Source organism: Dicentrarchus labrax, unplaced genomic scaffold (genome assembly GCF_905237075.1).
Source record: "Dicentrarchus labrax unplaced genomic scaffold, dlabrax2021, whole genome shotgun sequence".
Lineage (NCBI taxonomy): Eukaryota > Metazoa > Chordata > Actinopteri > Moronidae > Dicentrarchus > Dicentrarchus labrax.
The window spans coordinates 24,320,550-24,339,545 of record NW_026136710.1 but is presented as its reverse complement, the minus strand read 5'-3'; the positions used below and the strand labels follow the sequence as shown (position 1 = coordinate 24,339,545).

Sequence of the window (18,996 nt, the reverse complement as noted above, 5' to 3'; positions counted from 1 at the left end):
CTCCTTTTCACTGGCAATCCCATAATACATATGTGACAACAATGTTCTTTTACTCAAGTATGCAAAGATGTGTCAGTATAGTATTATAATAGTAATAAACAATATAGTTAAACCAATTCAGCTTCTTGCGGAGAATGAAAGCAAAGACAGGGAGCTTATAAAAGCAAGGACACACCAGATATGTGTATTGAAACATTTATTATAAATATTCAGTTGATACTATAGCAGTTGTTATTGCTAGCAGACTTTAAAGCCATTATGCTTGGTTAACAAAACCATTAACTTACTCTTGACAGAATCTAATGATCCTCAACAGTGAAATTAATAGAAGTGGAAAAAAAAGTACCTTGTAATTATGATTAAGTATCTCGTAATTATGAGATTCTTTCTTGCGATCACGATACATCTCCAATTTTTCCTGCAATGTTCTTTCATAGAAATGCTACACAAAACATAAACAAAATGTACAGAAAATCCTATGTGGTAGTTTGAAAGTAAATGTTCCAATTATATAATTACCAATATATTTACCTATATCACTGAGCTTCACACACTTAAAAATAGCCTGTTGATCAAATGCAACTGCCATTTCATGTAACTTAATTATTTATCTTTTTGTATTGCTGAAAAAAGGAAATCATTCAGAGGTCTGTTCACAGCTGCTGCGCTCTTCACAAAACAAATTTGCTCAGTTTCTCATTATGATAAATGTTACAACAAGATTTGGTATGTAGTAATTGTTTTGTCATGGTGGCAGCATCTGTAAGAACCAGGCTAATTCAAAGCTGTTTTGCTCGTTTGTTCCAACTATTATTCATCAGATTGTTCCTTTTCACAATCGGCAGTGGGTACCATATCAGTTAAAGCAAAAGGCTACAATGCACTGTGTGGTAAGATCTGGTCCTGAGGCAGAAGTGTAAACGTCATAATAACTACAGCAGCAAGAAAAGGCTAATATAATGACAATTAATTACAAAAAAGCATCCTTTGCTTAGCTCAACAATGTCCTTTGGAAGCTACTGTAACTGAACACAAAAAAAGAACGCGAAATTGCACCACAGCTGAATGTAACATCAGACGACCTGATTCTACCCAAACCAGATCTTGAGTCCAGACCTCCAAGTGATTCCAAGTCCAGTCTCACTGAAACCACTATGTCCAGGACCAAAGATGACCTAACATTCTGTAATCAATGTGCAACTACTGTCTTGCGAGAAGCTTCATTATTATAGAAATTGTCTGATTGTGCCTGCAACTTTAACAGGGACAGTATGCTTCAAATTAAGTGTTTTTCAGACAGCATCTGAAATCCCTCTACACTTTTCCAACATCAGCATCATCAGAGAGCTGTGTCTGACAATTTTAGTAACTTTTCAATGTAGATTTAAAGGTCCAGTGTGTGACATTTATTCACAGGTATGTTTTCACTAGTGTAAAATGACCTGAAAATAACAATTGTTGTGTTTTTGTTATCTTAGAATTAGCTGTTTTTATCTGCAGAGGGAGTGGGTGCTCTTCTACGGAGTCCGCCATGTTTCTACAGTAGCCTAGAATGGACCAACCAAACACTGGCTCTAGATAGGGTCTTACACATTTTTGTTTTTTTCTGCAACTTTAGTAGCCACCATAGTTTCTCCTACAGACTTAGAAGCATTAACAGTATGTATAATGGTAAGAGCTTCTGGGTCTGTAAAGTGAAGCCAACGCAGAAGTGTCAACCAGTAGCGGACAGCACCACAGGCTGCAAAAAACACACCTACCATTCCTAATGAGTTTGAGGTCTTAATCTCTAGTTTCAGTCTTCTTCCATACAGCATGATGTTCATTTACTAAATTATGGTCCCATTTAGAGTAAAATAGACTATAAAACAGGGTATGCCTTTGGGCGTGGCTAACTTGTGACTGACAAGTCATTCTCAGTGAGTACCCCAAGCTCGAGGCTTCAAAACAGTACTCCACAATCCAATAGGTTACGTCACGATAGGTTTACACTTGCTTGGAAGGCGAGCGGTTGTTCATTTGGTTATAATCTGCAACTTCACCACTAGATGCCACCAAAGCCTACACTGGTCCTATAAACAAATGTCATAATCATAATAACTATGATGTGCCTTGTAAACATTCTATTAGCTGTCCTCTGACAGTAGTAAACTGCTGAATCCCCATGGTTTGGCATGAATAAAAACAAGGCAAACACATACCCCAGGTAGGTGAGAAAACAATTGGATTAGAGAGTGGAAATTAGAGAAACAGCTGGACAACAAGCTAAATAATCTTAGCACAGTAGCACAACAGGAATCAGCTTGGAAGGGACACTATCTACACAGCCTTAGCTTCAGGTCTGCAGGAAGGAATTTCTAAAAATTCACCTGGGGATTATGGCAGATTAAGGTAGCAAATTAAAGCAGGCTAACTCCCTCGCTATGACTCTCTCACTCTCACACACATGCACAAACAGATTGTGTAACGCAGCAGACAATACCACATACCAGTATTAAATGGTTAAATGAGTTGCAAGCGGTGATTCTGCTGCATACTGAAACCGTAAACACATTCAAACTTGGGTATAACCTTTAACGTCCTTATGATTCCTATATATATATATATTTTTTTTTTATTTCCTTGGTTTCATTTCCTGTCATGTTTACAAATTACTTGAAATCACCTTTATCATATTTAGATTAATATAGCTTGCTCTTTGAGTGATTTGTTAAAATTCCAACACTTGGGATGCCCCAAAGTAGCCTTGTTGTCTACACATGTCTAAAAACGACACTGGTGGAGAATTAGAATTGACCCAAACCCTAAGGAACCACAATAAAGGTCCCAAACCTCTATATTTGCATAATTTTCACTGTAAATAATAAATCAACCAATCTGTAATGCTAAAGTGAACAGTACAATGTCCAATGTACCAACTAACAGCCAATTTATATTAACTCAGTGGTTTTCCAAGATGGTTTGGGACTTGATAAGGTAGTAGACACCTTCAACAAATTTGGTGCAGCAATCCTGGACTCAGTTCTGTTCTTGTACCATTTCCTCTGGATCTGAGTTTACCTGCTGTCACGTCAGTCAGGATTTGGGTCTTTTCCATTTTGGATAGGATAGTCTTGGGTCCTTTCTGGATAAAATTTTCAAGACCTCTGATCCACAGTCACACTACAGAAGTCCATCACTGTCTGCATTCAAGCAGAACTGAGGTAAACTTGCATGGAGGAGTCCATTATGGCTGGAATGTCAGGATGAAGTTCTGTTGTACCCTCCCTCTATGTGTTTTTCCAGCCACAGCTCTGCTAACTGCATTGTTGATGCAAACGTACTTGCTCTTGAGCCAAGGCACATTTTGTGTTGCTTCTGCTCTAGACTTGCGTTGCAGTAGACAGGGTGATACATGTGGACAATTCCTGGTTCTTGACTGCGCAACACGTTTAAACCGGAGTTAATAACTTTTGTGAACAAGTCTACGTCTTCCAATCCCCAGCCTAGGATTGAGGTGTCAAAACCTCCAGCTTTTAGTAAATCACTCTTGAAAACACAAGTGATTCCAAAGCCGTAATCTCGCCAGAAACCACTTTTCTTGGTGAGCACAAAATTGTTTTCTCTTGGGGCCTTCTCTGAATAAACTATCTTGGGGTTGTACTGACTAAAGACAACAGGAAAATAGACCTGTCTCCCTTGGACAGTATTGTCTCTGCAGCGTTGCAAGGCATCACCATTAAAGATAAGATCAACATCGCAGAAGAAGAGTAGAGTGTCGTTATCAAGCTGTGAGGAGCCCAGCTCCAGAGCCAGTCCTCGTGAAAAGTTGCCTGTCATGGGGATTACAGACAGGTCAGCTTTAGGATACTTCCTGTAGTAGTCTTTAATTAACTGAGTGTGTCTTCCTCTGTCTTGATTGCTTTCATTGTCCACCAGAATGACGGAGAGCTTAACATTTTGTTTGGGTATCAAACACACTTTCTCAAAGTTCTCCATAAAGCGGACAAAGGTGTCATAGCGACGAGACAGTGGAACAAGGATGTTGACCTTTCTCTGGCTTTGCTCCCATATTTCCCTGGTTGATTCATAGACCTGGAAAGGTGACAAGAACCTCAGAGAGTTGGATAGGAAAGACAGGGATTGGGATTCAGAGTTGATGGCAGCCACAAGTTCAGCCACATCTAATTCTTCTGTTTCAGTAAAGAAGGGTCTACTAAAGGACTGCTGAAGGTAAGCGTGCCGCCTCACAGGTACCGTTATTTTGCGTCCCTTATGTTTCTTGTACAGCAGGAGTAAGTCTAAGATGTATTCTGCACCATGCATTGGATCCACCCTGTAGTAGCCATACTGAATCTTTTTAAACTCAATTACACGGCCACGTGTTTTCGAATTCTCATTAATCATTTCCATGACCTGGAGTATAATGTCTTCTAGTGCAGTCCGAAACAAGTTCCCAAGGTTTTGTCGGGCCATCTTGTTCTCAACAGCAGAATAAATATGGCGGCCAGTCAGGAAATCCCACTCAATGACATCGTTTCTCTCATTGGGTTGAAAGAGCATGTATGAAGGTGGGGAACCCAGCTGTTGGTCCTCCCACAGTACTTCTGTGTCACTGAGGTAACTCATGATCAGACCTTCACGGTGGAGCAGGATGGTGCGGTAACGAAGCCTTGAGATCTCACGGCTCAGCATGAAGCTGTGGAGCCGGTATTGGTAGGCAGGCTTTTTGTTGGGGTGGAGTGTAATGGCATTGTGGATCTTGCTACTCTGAAGTTCTTCAATGAAACCTTTCTTGTTGTGTTCATAGTTCTCATAGAAGAGCTGCTGCATCTGTGGAAAGAGTTGCAACACCAGGATAAGAGCATGGATGATGTCCAAGTACCAGTACAAACAACACTCGCTTCACTTTGATCAAACCAGACTAACAGCTTGCAAACTAAATGTTCTTTTTTATTTCAGATTTACTCCAAACGAGCCTAAAAGGTCCAGTGTGAAACATTTAGGAGGATCTATTGGTAGCAATTGATTATAACATTCAAAGGTTTGTTTTAATAAGTGTATAATGATAATAAGAATTGTTGTGTTTTCGTTACCTGAGTTTTTACCTTACCTTTTGTCTACAGAGGGAGCGGGTCCTCTTCTATAGAGTCCGCCATGTTGAACTGCCATGTTTTTACAGTAGCCCAGGTCAGGCAAACCAAACACTGGCTCTAGATAGGGACTTTTGCATTTTTTGCGCCCACCGTAGTTTCTCCTATGCGCTTGGAACGGGAGGGTGAGGCGAAGGCAATCAGCAACTACACTGCTAGATTCCAATACATCCTACTCACTGGACCTTTAAGTAGCTGTGTTTTGCAGTCAGTCATATGCCACCGCCATTGGTTTTGGCATGATTTGTTTTTGGGTTGCACATACAAGTGGATATTAGAAAGGAAAGATTGTTTTGTTCTCACCTTGGCTAATGCAGACTGTGAAATGGCCTCAGCCTGATGGGATTCTAGTGATGACCCAAATATGCATCTAAATTGACTGAATATAGGGTTGCACAATTAATCGAAATATTATCGAAATCACAATATGGCCAAGTGCAATATGCAAATCACAGAAGTTAAAATGTGTGACAGCTTTATAATGTACCGCACAAAGTACTGTAGTACTGCAGAGATACCTTGACTTACAAATCTTGTTCTCCAGATTTAAGAAAAGATGTTTATTTGGTAAAAACACAAATTCACATTCATCATGATTTTCAATAATTGTTTTTTAAGAATAAATTTGTGATAGAAAAATGATCATTCCCACACTAATTGTGAATCATATCATTATAACAATATCTGTCAAAATAATCGCAATATAATGTTTTTACCATATCGTTCAGCCCTAACTGAATATGCTCACAGGTTTTTGCCATAGCTTACTAGCTAATGAACAAGCAATTAATACCTGTCACATAAGCATATGTAATAATTCTTGACTGTTAACATTAAAGTGGGAAACAATCTTAGAGATTTTGCAGAAGATGCCTGTCATGAAGCCTAATATCTTCTCCTAGTCCACATCAACCACTCCACAGGCCATAAAACTGAACAAAGCTCCTGATATAAAGTGGAATGATTCTCACTAAATCAGTTCAGAAAGCAGTATTTCTTTTGGATATTATACATACATGTAAGAAATTTATACCTGAATTCACACAGTAATGATCAAATTCCCCCACTGCCACTGAATATAGACTCAGTGACATTTTAGGAACATGAAAAAACAGGAAGCAGACTGACTCAATCCATACCTCGTAAGACCACACACACTGTGTTCCTCCAAAGCGTCGCACACAGCGGCCCACTTCCACATCCTCGTGGGTGGTGTACATCTCTCTCAGACAGGTACTGATGTGAGGGACCATCCTGCGTAGCACCTCTCGACTGAAGATCATCCCGGGGCCTCCCATACAGAAGTTCTCTCCAGGCTCTAGGGCCAGTTTGCCCAGCTCTTCAGCCATGCCCAGGCCTGTCTGGCCCAGGTAAAGGGGCTTGCTGCTGTTCAGTGACCGCAGAAACAACTCCAGCTTCTCACCTGGCAGAGGGTGAGGTGGGATAAATTAGATGCATGGCTGGTTAAGGTTAAAAATGTTACTTTGCTCAGTATAAACATCCCAACATAAAAAAAAAATCTTTATAAAGCAAGCCAAATGTATTATATTCAGCAGTGTGTAATGGTCAAAAGAAAATACAGTATAAACAAATATATATATGTATTTATTGTTTATTTTTATTTATTGCAAACATGGACTTAACATAATTTCTATCATTGTATCGGTGAACATTACCTTCTGTCTCAGGCTCTAAAAATAAAATCAGCCTCACAAAAGGTTCCCTTCCTAAAACAAAGCTCAGGTTTCTTATAATCATTCATCCAGAAAAACTCAGAAATTAAGTGTAGCCCATAATTGATTTTATATATATATATGTGCACACAGAGATCATTGTCATGATTTGGATCTTAAAGCTTAGTTCTGAACATCATTTCAATGAATTATAATAACATTGTCCTAACTTAAATGGAGTTCACCCAAAAATAAAAACTACATAGTTTGTCTCTTGCCTGTAGTGCTATTTATCTATCTAGATGGTTTTACTTAGTTGCAGAGTTTTATCTATTTTCTGAGATACTGGCCTTCCCTTCTATATAATGGAATCTGATCGGCTTGTAGTGCTCAAAGTGCCAGAAATATACATTTGAAAAACTCGACAGCAATTTCTCTTTCTAGAAATCATGATCACATTACTCAAGAAAATCCACAGACCCTGTTTTGAGCGGTTTCATGTAGGAACTATTTTCTTTGCACCGAACTACACCTGCCGACCGTGGCTGTTAGCGTTAGCTTTTTCAGTGGTGCTAGGTAATAGCCAACATCACAGCTCAGCCGAGGAGGATAGTGATACGTAGAAAGAAAACAGTTCATATATTTCTACATTCTGTTGCTTTGAGCATCACAAGTGCCATCTGTTCCATTATACTGGAGAGAAGGTAGATATCTCCCAAATCAGTAGGTGACACCAAACCAATCTAGATGAATAAACAGCACTACAGGAAAGAGGAAAAATATGTATGTAAATAATTAAAACATATGTGACTTTGGGGTGAACTGTCCCTTTAAGTATGTACTGAGATCTAGGAAGACAACAACATGACTTCAACAAAGAAAGCTACCAAGCAGTCTGATGATCAGACAGGTTTGAGACACAACAGTAGTTTTGGAGGTAAAACCATATATTGTAGGGGTGTAACGGTACACACAAGTCACGGTTCGGTACGTACCTCGGTATGGGGGTAACATATAAAAGACTAGCTTTTTTTTCATTTATTTTGAACAGACACCAATTGAGTGCAAAATAAAAAAACATCTATTATAAAAGTAAAAAATAAATAGAATAAAACATAAAACAAATGTATTAGGAGGGTTCTCATTCTGTTAATACAGAGGAAAAGATAGACTGAGGTAGTCAGGTAGCACTTCTTGCCAACTGGCGTCTTTGGTGCAACAACTTATCCCCGCTGCTTTTAAGCCACCTCTTGACATTAACCCAAAGACGTTAGGACGTAGTCTCTGTGAGTGGCTGGTAAAATGTGAACACTCACTAGTCATTTGGCTGGTGGAGAAAAAAAAAGTTAATTTTGCAGTTTTTAATGTTTCAGTCATTTAGTGTAACACATTCTGGAATAAGCACGGTTTCAATTTGGACACAGTTCTACAACACAGGCAATAAGGATACACTGTAGAAGCAAAGGAAGGGTTTCGGGCACTACTTCACCTCCTTCCAATGTGCATGGAGATCCAACCCATCACATCTAATATCATATGTTTTGATCATAGCAATGTAATATCTCCTCATAAATATGTTTTTTTTTTTTTTTTTAAAACAATACATTTGGACTATGGGAATCACTGCCCCTCGTGAACTTTAGAAAGCTGTAGGAATGTAAAGATATATCGCAAGACAGTTAAAGCTGCAGTAGGTAACTTATATATATTTATATAATATAAAAATATATATTATATTTTGTCATATTTACTGAAACTTTCACTATATCCTGACAGTAGATCATGAGACAGATAATAATCTTACAATATATCTTTACATAGAAAACATATTTTGTAGATTTTTGTCTGAGAAATAAAGGAATATTTTATATTCTTTATTTTCATAATTTGTCTTCAACCTAATTTTTGTTATAAAAGATTGTGAGAAAATCACCCTGTATCATGAATAATATTGAATTGTGAGTTGAGTGTATGGTTAACAGTGTCAGGGAGTAACTAATTACTAGTAATAATATTACAGTGATAATATATTTCCACAGTAACTGTTGGTGTCACTAATTAAATACATTTCAGTAACAATATTAATGTTACGCCTCTAAAATAATTAGTTACAATGTTACTTTTTTTTTGGTAACCCCCTATTGATCTGAAATCAATCAATCCAATCACATCCTCGGATTCATTTTTGTAATTGTGGAGGAAATTAGTTTGGAAGATGGAAACATTGACATTGAGCAGCTGGAAATGTCCAATTACTTTGATTTTTTGAACAAAACTGGAGTTTAATCGTCGTCAGTCTGAATTTTTGGGAGAAAGGACACAGTTACCAAAAAGTAATACTAAATATAGTAGTGTAACTAATTACTGTTGGCAGGGAGTACTAAGTAATATAATACAATTACTTTTGAAAACAGTACTGAGTAATGAGTAATGAATTACATTTTTTGAGTAACTAGCCCAAAAAACAGTGTAATATATGGTTCTATATTAGACTGTATTTTTGTCGCACACACACTTGAGCCATTCACAGAATAATCACCTCTTATATAAACATCATCATCTGCCCGCATGAACCACTCGTATTTATCCAAGTAGTGGTCGTGGATGTATTTCAGCATCATGAATGACTTCTTCTGTGGCGGGTAGGAGTCGTCCACACCTGCCAGCGAAACCACCGGGACGGGTACGGGTAGGTAGACGCTGCCAGAACCGGCACTCGAGAAGAACTCCACCTTCCCGGGAATGGAACTCACCCAGGTCTTGTACGCGGCCACGGCGCGAGACCGCAGATATTTCTTCGCCGTCATCACGCCGACATAGAGGAAACGGTTCGGTCTGCTTACGGGTCTCCCGGTATCTCCGCTACTGTTCCCCGTGCTGAATACCCTGTCCCCCTCCTGACCGAACTGCGGGCTGTCCCGGTCTTTGGCCGCCGCGGTGTTCCCGAGGATGTCAGGACCTTTACCGACAGAGGAGTCACTGTAGTACAAACACACGGGAGATTTCTTCCGTTTACTCTCCAGAACCTGAGGTACAATAAGCCAAGAGGATGCGGTGAATCCGAGAAAGACGCCGAAAATCACGGTCGTCCACGGTCTCCTTGATTTCAGAGCCATAGCTCGACGTTTAACGGTCAGGGTAGGGTTACCCGGAGGAAGAGTTCAGCTCTGCGGTGAACGAGTATGAATGCTGCCGTTGTCTGAGGAGGTGCTGACGTGTATCCAACATCTCTGTAGAGCATTATCCCGCTCGCTGTGGAAAAATACACTTTCCACCTCTGATAGGATAATTCACCGGGCTAACGTTAAAGACACATCTGTCCCCGCCAGAACAGTCGTCCCATCCTCCAGGCTCGCCTGTCCCATTTGAAAGTGCATCTCAAACCGTACCAGGGTACAAATACTGTCCATTCCGTCTCAAAGCCGCGTTGAAGCTTTCATATGTCCCGACCCCAGAGTGGTGTCTTACTGTCTTTTTTATTAGTATCCATAGTCTTCTGGCTAGTCCTTCCCTCTGTGCATTTCTAAAATGTAGCTAATATGTCAAACACGTCAGTGTCGTCTTCGTTGTTCAAATAGCTAGCGTTAGCTCACTTTAACGACTCACCGTCAGGTTTAACGGTTGTTCTAATGGCAGCTTCACAGTGTCTTATTAACGTGTCTCTAAATCAGGGACAGGTAACATGGCATTATATATTTGTGTTCCGTTATCAACAGCAAGAAGACTTCCAGTCGGGCCTTTTTTTAGTTTTTTCAGAATAAAAGCGTAATAGGTACATTTATAGTACTCAAGAAGTGAAACGCCTTCATTTTCGTACAAGGGCCACTCTGTTACAAAATTCAATCAAATATGAAGTATTTTTAAGATCTTACGTTACGTAATAATAATTGTTCTAATTAATAATACATCTCTCAGCAGGGCGTTCGTGCCTTTATTTTGAAGGCTAATTATGCACAAGCAGCCCTTTATGTTTTGTTTTGTTTTGTGTCTAATGTAAAAGGAGACTTCCAGAATAAAAGCTTCCTCCCTTTTTTCTTTCTCAAAAATAGACCAATAGATAAGGACTGTCTTAAATCAAGTCGGAGAAACCTACATTTAGTCAGTAACTTGTTTATTTCAGCAACAATTGCGGGCCGATCTTTTCAGAATAAACTGTTATAATTAATAATTAATCTTACCGCAGGAAATTGGCATAATGTTTTTTTCTTTCACAAAACAGAAAAATAGATGTTCGTTACCGATAATAGTAATATAATAGATCCCTACATTTAATTTCTGTGCCAACAGTATATTCTGGACCGACCTTTTCAGAATACAAGTGTAATTTCTACGAATCTATCACTGAACCTTTGCTTAAAAAGTAGGCAACTACTGATTCTTTGCAACTCATCTATATCAATTTGTATCAAAAGTACTTTTCCAATTTTAGACGAAAATAAGCAATAAACACAAGACTGCAAACACCCCAATGTCAAGGATAAGACCCAACCAAACTAAAAGCATATTTTATTTGAGTTCCTCATTAGATACAGGAAATAATGAGAATAGCAATAACATAATACTGAATCTTTCCACTTAAATACAATGTAGATTTTAAAAATGATGGGAGGTAACTTGGATTTAACTATATGCTTATTTTGATCAGTCTGCAGCTTGTTTTTGAGGAGTTGTGGAGAACTTCTTTACCAGCAGGTGGCAGCAGAGTCAAAGTGGTGCTAATGTTGTACTTTCAGCAGGGCTACTTTCCAGCCCAGGATTTGAGTCTTTTGACAGATTTTGATGAATGGTTTCACTGCCATGACTTCTCCTGAGGGGAAATAATCTAAACACTCTGTTTACATTACACACTGTATACATTATTGTCAAACCTATGGTTGAGCTCTGTATTTTTGGTCATTCATGGTTTCAGGTTGTAGGTTGTCCTCTTTACAAATAGATGTTATTTTGTATGAAGTGTTGCTTGTACAAAGCTATTCTTAAAACTTTAAAATATGAGAAGAAGTCTGGTCAAGGGTGGACTGAAAAATCACAGTTTAAACCTGTTCAATCACTGTGTAGAAAGCAGAGGGCCGAAAGATAAACAGGTTCCCAAAATATTTAGAGCCCAGTGGCACCACTGTGGTTCAGTAATGATCTATGGTCACTTACACTTTTCGGTACTGGAAAACAAATTCAAAATCTAAGGGTATTTTATTTAAATGGAGGTTTTAATCATTTAATCATAAATTCATTTGGTGTCTGAATTATACTATTTTTGTCAATATTGAAGGAAAGATGAAAAACACTTTAATGAATCCAAACTTTTGAATGATCATGTACTTTAACTAAAAAAAAACTAAAATCCCAAAAGGATGGCCACAGTTTTCGTAAAAGAAGGGACAAGTCATTAGTTAGAATAATGGTCCCAGGATGCTAATAAATAGTTGTGTTTTGTATCAGGTATAAATCTTCTACTTATATTCTTAAAACCATATTGTGGTAAAAAGAGGGAAGGAAACTGTAACAATTATCAGTCTCATTTCAGCATGTATTTGTGTTTACTTTAATGTTATTAATACAGTTATGGTACCAAAATAGTACTGTTTCATGTACTACTGTTATGGCACAGTGAAAATCTCAGCAAATTTGACAAAAGGTTATTTTTATTAAAGTTACCTACTCTCTTCAGCCCCTTCCATCCGTTGTACCTCAACTGATACCTTTAATGACAACATCTTTCAGTATTTCAAATCAGGTGCAACTTCAAGTCTGCATCTTTTCCTTAAGGACAGATTATCTGTCTCTATACTGTCAGGATATAGTCAAAAATTCAAGCATATATGACAAAAAGCTTTTTATTTATAAAGGTTACCTACTGGAGCTTTAATAAGAACATCCTTGGTGTTGTCAGGCTGAATAACTGATCTTTACACAATTAGTAAATCATTTATGAATGATTAATAAAGCAATTGGTTACAACCTATAAACCCCTGATGCAGGGTGGTATATTAGAAAACACATATAGGTAGGTTTGCTCACATAAATAAATTATTTAAAATGGCCATTTTCAGAGCAGCTTAACAACCGTTTCACAGTAACTTTTGCACAACTGTACATTTTTCTCAAACTAATGCTACAGTAGGTGTAACATTAGGCACAGTGGAAAAGTAAAAGTATTATTATTTTTTTTTTATTGATAGTTTTACATTTAAATATAGGTTTATGTACTTTCTACAACACCAAATACAAAGCACAGTCATACAGATCAAAACAGACAAACAAAAGGGGGGTGCAGATGAATTACAATACAGTTCAGTTATCTAAGCTATTTTCCAAATAAGATCCAGGTTCCGTTGTGTCCGTGGTCATATTCAAAGAAGGCTGAGTCTGCCTGTTCCACTGACAGTAGATAAATTAAGTCCAGTTGTCAATACAAAAGCAGCTTGGTTTATGTACTATCCAATTCATCATAATAACTGAGAAACTAATGCAAGGGTGTGATGCATAAGTGTTGACTGTATATTTTCTACCTTTGTGCCAAAGGGGAAGACTAATGGACAGGGAGATATTTGCACTTCCAGAATAGAAGACTTAAAATTACCTAATTTCAAAAGCTCCTCACTGGAGGGCAATGCCACAACAGGTGCATTAGTGTTCCTTTCTACAGAGCCATGCCAGCACAAATGTGAATGGTCAATTTTCTTCTATCTACATGGTGTGATGAAGGCCCTATGCACCACTTAAATGTATAATTTTGTACAACAATGTTTCACATTATTCGATAAAACTGTTCCAAACCGTCTCCCACAGTGCTCTGGTCAGGGATACTCCACAAAGTAAAATTATGATTCCTTACTTTTCTTCTGAGGCAGTGTGTCATGGATGAAGTGAGGTTCATTGGATTGTCAGTGGTTGATGTAAATGAAGGGTCCTGCAGGGTCCTGCTGGGAAGCTCCTTCCTGGAGAACATGACTGGCTGGTGGTAGTCTAGGCTATAGGCCTAGACTATCGGGGATTTCCCATGGTGCACTGAGCTACTCTCTTCCTCTCTCTTTCTGCACTCATTCATGTCCCTTTAATGCATGTTACTAACTCCACTTCTTCCCCGGAGTTCTTGTGCTTTCTCGTCTCGCAGGTTCTCATGGATCCTGGTGGAGCCTCCTGCCATGGTCCTGCTTGACTGCCATTGCCAATACTGTTGTTGCTGTGCACCTGTCTGTCTGTCTGTCTGTCTGTCGCTCTCTCTCTCTCTCTCTCTCTCTCTCTCTCTCTCTCTCACCCCAACTGGTCGAGACAGACGACCACCCACCTAGAGCCGGAGGATCTGTCCTAGGTTTCTGCCTTTTAACAGGCAGTTTTTCCTTGCCCTTGTCGCCAAGTGCTTGCTCATGGTGGTACTGTTGGGTCTCTGTAATTAATGTTAAAGAGTTCGGTCTAGACCTGCTCTATTTGAAAAGTGTCCTGAGATAACTTCTGTTATGAATTGGCGCTATACAAATAAAATTGAATTGAAAATTGAATTGAATTGGTAGGATTCATTGGATTTGACAGTTCACTGAGAGGTCAGTGTAACAAATTTAGGTCAAAACTGGATTTGTAGAAGTACCCTGTGGTAAAATTATTGTTAACCCCCCTTCTCTCAAATACAGCTATTTAGGAATATGCACCATAAGAGCACAACATAAACTCTGTTAACTTATGTTAACTTAAAGTGCACTTTTTTCCCACATTTTCTGGAGATTTCAACCATATCTAGTGTGGGATTTTGAGTGAAACATTTACTGTTTGGTCAAAATTAATGCAGGAGCCACATTGGTTGATATTGTTCTTTAGTGGTGATTATCTCAAGTTTAAACAATACAAGCAGTGCTGGATCAGATTACTTTGAATGTGGTCAGTCACTGAATACAGATTAAATAGAAGTGTTTTATAATTAGTCACATAATCTATTGCTTTACAAAAAAAATGTAATCTAATCTAAATACTTTTATTATTACTTCAAAATCACTTGCTTTCTCGTCTCGCAGGTTCTTGTCGATCCTGGTGGAGCCTCCTGCCATGGTCCTGCTAGATTGCCGTTGCCAATACTGTTGTTGCTATGCACCTGTCTGTCTGTCTGTCTCTCGCTCTCTCTCTCTCTCTGCCTCTCTCTCTCTCTCTCTCTCTCTCTCTCTCTCTCTCTCTCTCTCTCTCTCTCTCACCCCAACTGGTCGAGACAGACGACCACCCACCTAGAGCCGGAGGATCTGTCCTAGGTTTCTGCCTTTTAACAGGCAGTTTTTCCTTGCCCTTGTCGCCAAGTGCTTGCTCATGGTGGTACTGTTGGGTCTCTGTAAATAATGTTTTAAAGAGTTCGGTCTAGACCTGCTCTATTTGAAAACTGTCCTGAGATAACTTCTGTTATGAATTGGCGCTATACAAATAAAATTGAATTGAATTGAATTGAAAATCAAACATTGAAGATATTCCACCTTATACTAAATAATCGGGCAGAAGTGGTTCACTGCCTTATGCAGGGGCGGCAGGAAGTATCTCAACTTTCCAGTCATTCCCAGTTTATGGGATCTATGGGATATCTAATGGCTGTGGAGAAAGCTGCATCACAGGGCTGTGTTTGATGTCAATTAATCCAGGGGACATGTAGGTGAAGTGCTGGTTAAACTGTCACAGTCTGTGCCACAAGCTATGCACATTTAGGCAGAATATGATGGGAAACTACTTATAACTGGATGAAGCCAGTGGAAGGCAACTATGGCGTAAGACCATAACAACTGTGAACCATAATCTTCCTTTTATGCTTACTGTATTTACTTCAGTAAGTTCAAGCATTTCACAAGCTACAGAAACCTGTAACCTGAGTGGTCTATTGTGTGCTACTGAACCAACCAGAAGGCAGAGCTTAGATATGTCACAAGCTAAGGGGCAGAACAGAAATGTTTCTTTTAAAAGTTAGATTCAAGATTCGATCAAAATCCATTTTCTTTGTTAAAATCAAAATAATGGAATATTTCCAGCTGCTGAATGTACAACAAAAGTAAGGTTGTAACTTATTATTTATTGAGGGTATAACTGTAATAAATTAGTAATTAGACACATTACTAATTACTGGGAAGGAATATTATATATAAATATATTATATGCGACATGTTATCCATGTTACCAGGCTAGATGGTAACCCTCAGTATTGGAAACATGTCCCTCATTGTCCCTTGCAGACAGACATACTCTTTGTCCCACGTTTGGTTTGTTGGGATCGGGTCACCCTCAGAATACAGCCTCATTAGCAACATCTGCTTTTGCCTAGTCATACTACAAAGTGCTGATATGAAATCGAACTAATGAGCGATCACGTTCACAGCGGAGCGTGCAGGACGGCAACGGCCTGTGATTGGTGGAGAGGCTGCTGATGTCACTGGAGCAGTCCGGCCAGTGTTTTGAGAATGGGAAAAGTTAGTCAGTGTGTGAAGAGCCGCTGCCTCAGACTGCTCCGATCCGACCGAACACTGGCATACACAGCGCGCCCACTGACTGCACTTTCATGTGCTGTAGGCTTGTAGGAGGACAGTTGTTTATCACTGGATATATCACTATCAGCACCACCGGACGGACCCATGAGCCAGGGCAGGATCGCTATTCTCTCATAAACAAGGTAAACGGTTCTTTTTAAAAAGCCAACCTGACAATAAGGCAGTCATCATCAATTCGGTTTTGTTTTGTTTTGTTAAAGCTGTTTGCTGTGTTATTGTCATCACAAGAAACTGCACAGCTTCTGTAAGCAGAGAACACACATTTATTCAAGAACTAGACAACGTTGAGACTGAGCATTTCTAGGCGTACTCGTCCATTTCAGAGGGACAAGAAAGTGCATTTTAATAGGGCTGTGTATTGGATCTGGAGATATGATACATATCACTATACAGGGGCTATGAATTCATTTTAGTGTCTGTCAGTATGAAGAACACACCGCCTTCTGAGGGAAAAAAGTTGACTTTTTAATGCAAATGTGCATTGGTATTTCTCACAGTCCCTGTCAGCCCTCAGCTTCCATTTACAGCACTGCTATCTTTCTATGTATTTAAATACAAATATCAATACAGTGTTTCTGAGAATTGATATGATGATACCAATATCACAAAACAAAATCAGTTTTAATGCATATAGTGTTCAGTGTATCTGTTACAGTGGTCAGGAACAGAAACAGAACCAGGAGCAGAAACATTTCAGAGTAAAAGGTCTAATATGAGGAACTGAAAGACGTTGTTAGAAAATAAGTCATTGATGCATCTGATACAATTTCTGTGCCTCAGTTGAAAAGCTGAAGGCGTAAAGGCGGGGTTAGAAGCAATGGGACTTAAGATCGATGCTTTCTGTAATCAGAAATATTTCCTAAATTGGAACCACATTTTTATTGTGTGAGAAACAATCCCGATCATAAGGAGAGGTGAACATACAATTAAACTGTATGATTTCTCTTCCAGTATCCATATAGGACTGTGATTAGCTTCCGGCTGGTTGAAGCTATTTCCCCATATAGAGGAAAAGACTAACTTTGCTGAAGAGGATTTTTTTTCTAATAAAGATCCTATAGGTAGCTAGTTCCATCTCAAGGCTTATGTTAGCAAAACAGTAGCTATTGAGCTAGCTAATTTACACAACTTGTTAGTTAGCTAACTTTTTGCTTAAATGGGCAAACTTGAAATGTGCCTTTCAACCATTTTAAAATGTTGGTATCAAAAGAAGCTTAGGAAGGGTCAATTATGACAATAACACCCAAGATGAAAAATACTAGAATTTTCCTTTATAATATTCATATGATGGCAGCTTTTTTTACACTTCTGTTGGATTTCTACTTTATTGCTGGTGTGCTTTCCATCTGTATGACTGGATTTATGAGAGTTTATAAGAACATGCCACTGGGGTCCTTTTGCAATCTTGAGCCATTGACTTTTACCATGTATTGCAAAGCTTTAGTTTATATTCTCTACATGGAGCCCTTGTCTTTTCATTGTGGTACATACCAATTTTCCAAATGCACCACCTGTTCCTGTTAAGAGTAGTAGGGGACTCGCTGGAGAAAGACTGAACAAATAGTACCAGAGAGACTTTAATGGTCTAATAAGCTGCACCTGCCAAAATCACACACACACACACACACACACACACACACACATTCACATGTTTCCAGACCACCAACTGCAAGTGTTGTTAGATTGAAACTGTGAGGAAAGGTTATCATTTTGCAGACCTTTTCTCATGTTTTGTGTCTTGGGTATTGTGTTTAGAACACGTGGGTAATATGGAATGAACCAGTGCTCCCAGTATGTAGCCTGCAAATTATATTAAATTTAATATATTCTATTTCTGCCAATAGAGCCTCCTAAATGGTACACCTGGACTTCTTTAGATGTTCTGAAATGTTGTTTGGAAGTACTACCTGAAGTTGATGCTCCTAAAAGAAAAGATGCAGATTTGAAGTTGCACCTGATTTGAAATACTGAAAGATGTTGAAGTGGTCATTAAAGGTGGAAGTGTTGAATAGAATTGGAAGTCACAATATTCAATGTAGTTTAAGTGTCAGTTGAAGTAAAACAGATTGAGCTGTTGTAGGTTTTTTTGTAAAATTGATGACAGCTTATGTGTGAAAAAATCAGGTTCCTCTTGCTCCTCCTAGTGCTCCTAATTGTATTTGCAATAATCCACCGGACCTGAATGAAAACCAATTACTTCCTGCGGCTTTAAAATGAAAGCACTGATAGGAACCGTGTTGGTTGGGTAAGTAAAAATGCTGAAAGGTGCTGACGTGCCATAACTCGTAAGTGTTGGAATTGATATAATTCACTGTGATGTAATATTATGTCCTTAATACTAATGGATAGCTTCCAGCTTTATTGACATGAATGTAAAACAACAATATTGCCAAAGCTACAACAACTGATACAGAAATTAGAATCAAGTTAAGCTGTGGAGACAATTTGTAAGTGAAGGTTTTAAATAAAATCCTGTTAAACGTACAGAATGTAATTTCTGCCACTAGGGGGTCTCTGACATCAAATAATAACAAAAGACAAGCTTGATGATGTTGTGAAGTAGCGTGGGATAATGGGAGTTGTTGTCTTCACCACCATTGCTATCATTGCAGTCAGCTTCTCCCGGTTAGGATTCCTTCAGTGTTCATGGTTCAGGAGGTTTCTACCAGGAGCCCAGTGATCCAC

The 18,996-nt window shown here is 38.8% G+C and overlaps 2 protein-coding genes and 1 long non-coding RNA gene across 3 annotated transcripts in view; 2 read left to right on the top strand and 1 right to left on the bottom strand.

Moving 5' to 3' along the window:
* The window catches only part of LOC127370393 (uncharacterized), an 88,893-nt gene extending 74,594 nt beyond the window's left edge, over positions 1–14,299 (top strand). Inside the window, exon 2 of the long non-coding RNA XR_007886224.1 lies at positions 13,920–14,299. This is a non-coding gene — a long non-coding RNA (uncharacterized LOC127370393). The remainder of the gene's footprint in view (positions 1–13,919) is intronic.
* LOC127370316 (chondroitin sulfate synthase 3-like) lies at positions 180–10,534 on the bottom strand. Its single transcript, XM_051412284.1, has 3 exons — positions 9,345–10,534; positions 6,272–6,555; positions 180–4,812 (listed from the first exon to the last, which is right to left on the bottom strand). The coding sequence occupies exons 1-3, from the start codon at positions 9,919–9,921 to the stop codon at positions 3,241–3,243; spliced, it is 2,433 nt and encodes an 810-aa protein (XP_051268244.1). The 5' UTR covers positions 9,922–10,534; the 3' UTR covers positions 180–3,240.
* A 1,431-nt stretch (positions 14,300–15,730) lies between the features above and the next one.
* megf10 (multiple EGF-like-domains 10) overlaps positions 15,731–18,996 on the top strand; it is an 84,724-nt gene continuing 81,458 nt past the window's right edge. Inside the window, exon 1 of the mRNA XM_051412263.1 lies at positions 15,731–16,433. The gene's annotated coding sequence lies outside the window, so the exon portion shown is untranslated. The remainder of the gene's footprint in view (positions 16,434–18,996) is intronic.

Bases quoted from the DNA above. Each gene is read 5' to 3' on its own strand.
- LOC127370316 (XM_051412284.1), bottom strand. From the start codon at position 9,921: ATGGCTCTGAAATCAAGGAGACCGTGGACGACCGTGATTTTCGGCGTC. The intron at 6,556-9,344 runs GTGATTATTCTG...ACCCTCTGCCAG, and splicing joins TGATGATGTTTATATAAGAG to GTGAGAAGCTGGAGTTGTTT. The intron at 4,813-6,271 runs GTATGGATTGAG...CTCTTTCCACAG, and splicing joins AGTGTGTGTGGTCTTACGAG to ATGCAGCAGCTCTTCTATGA.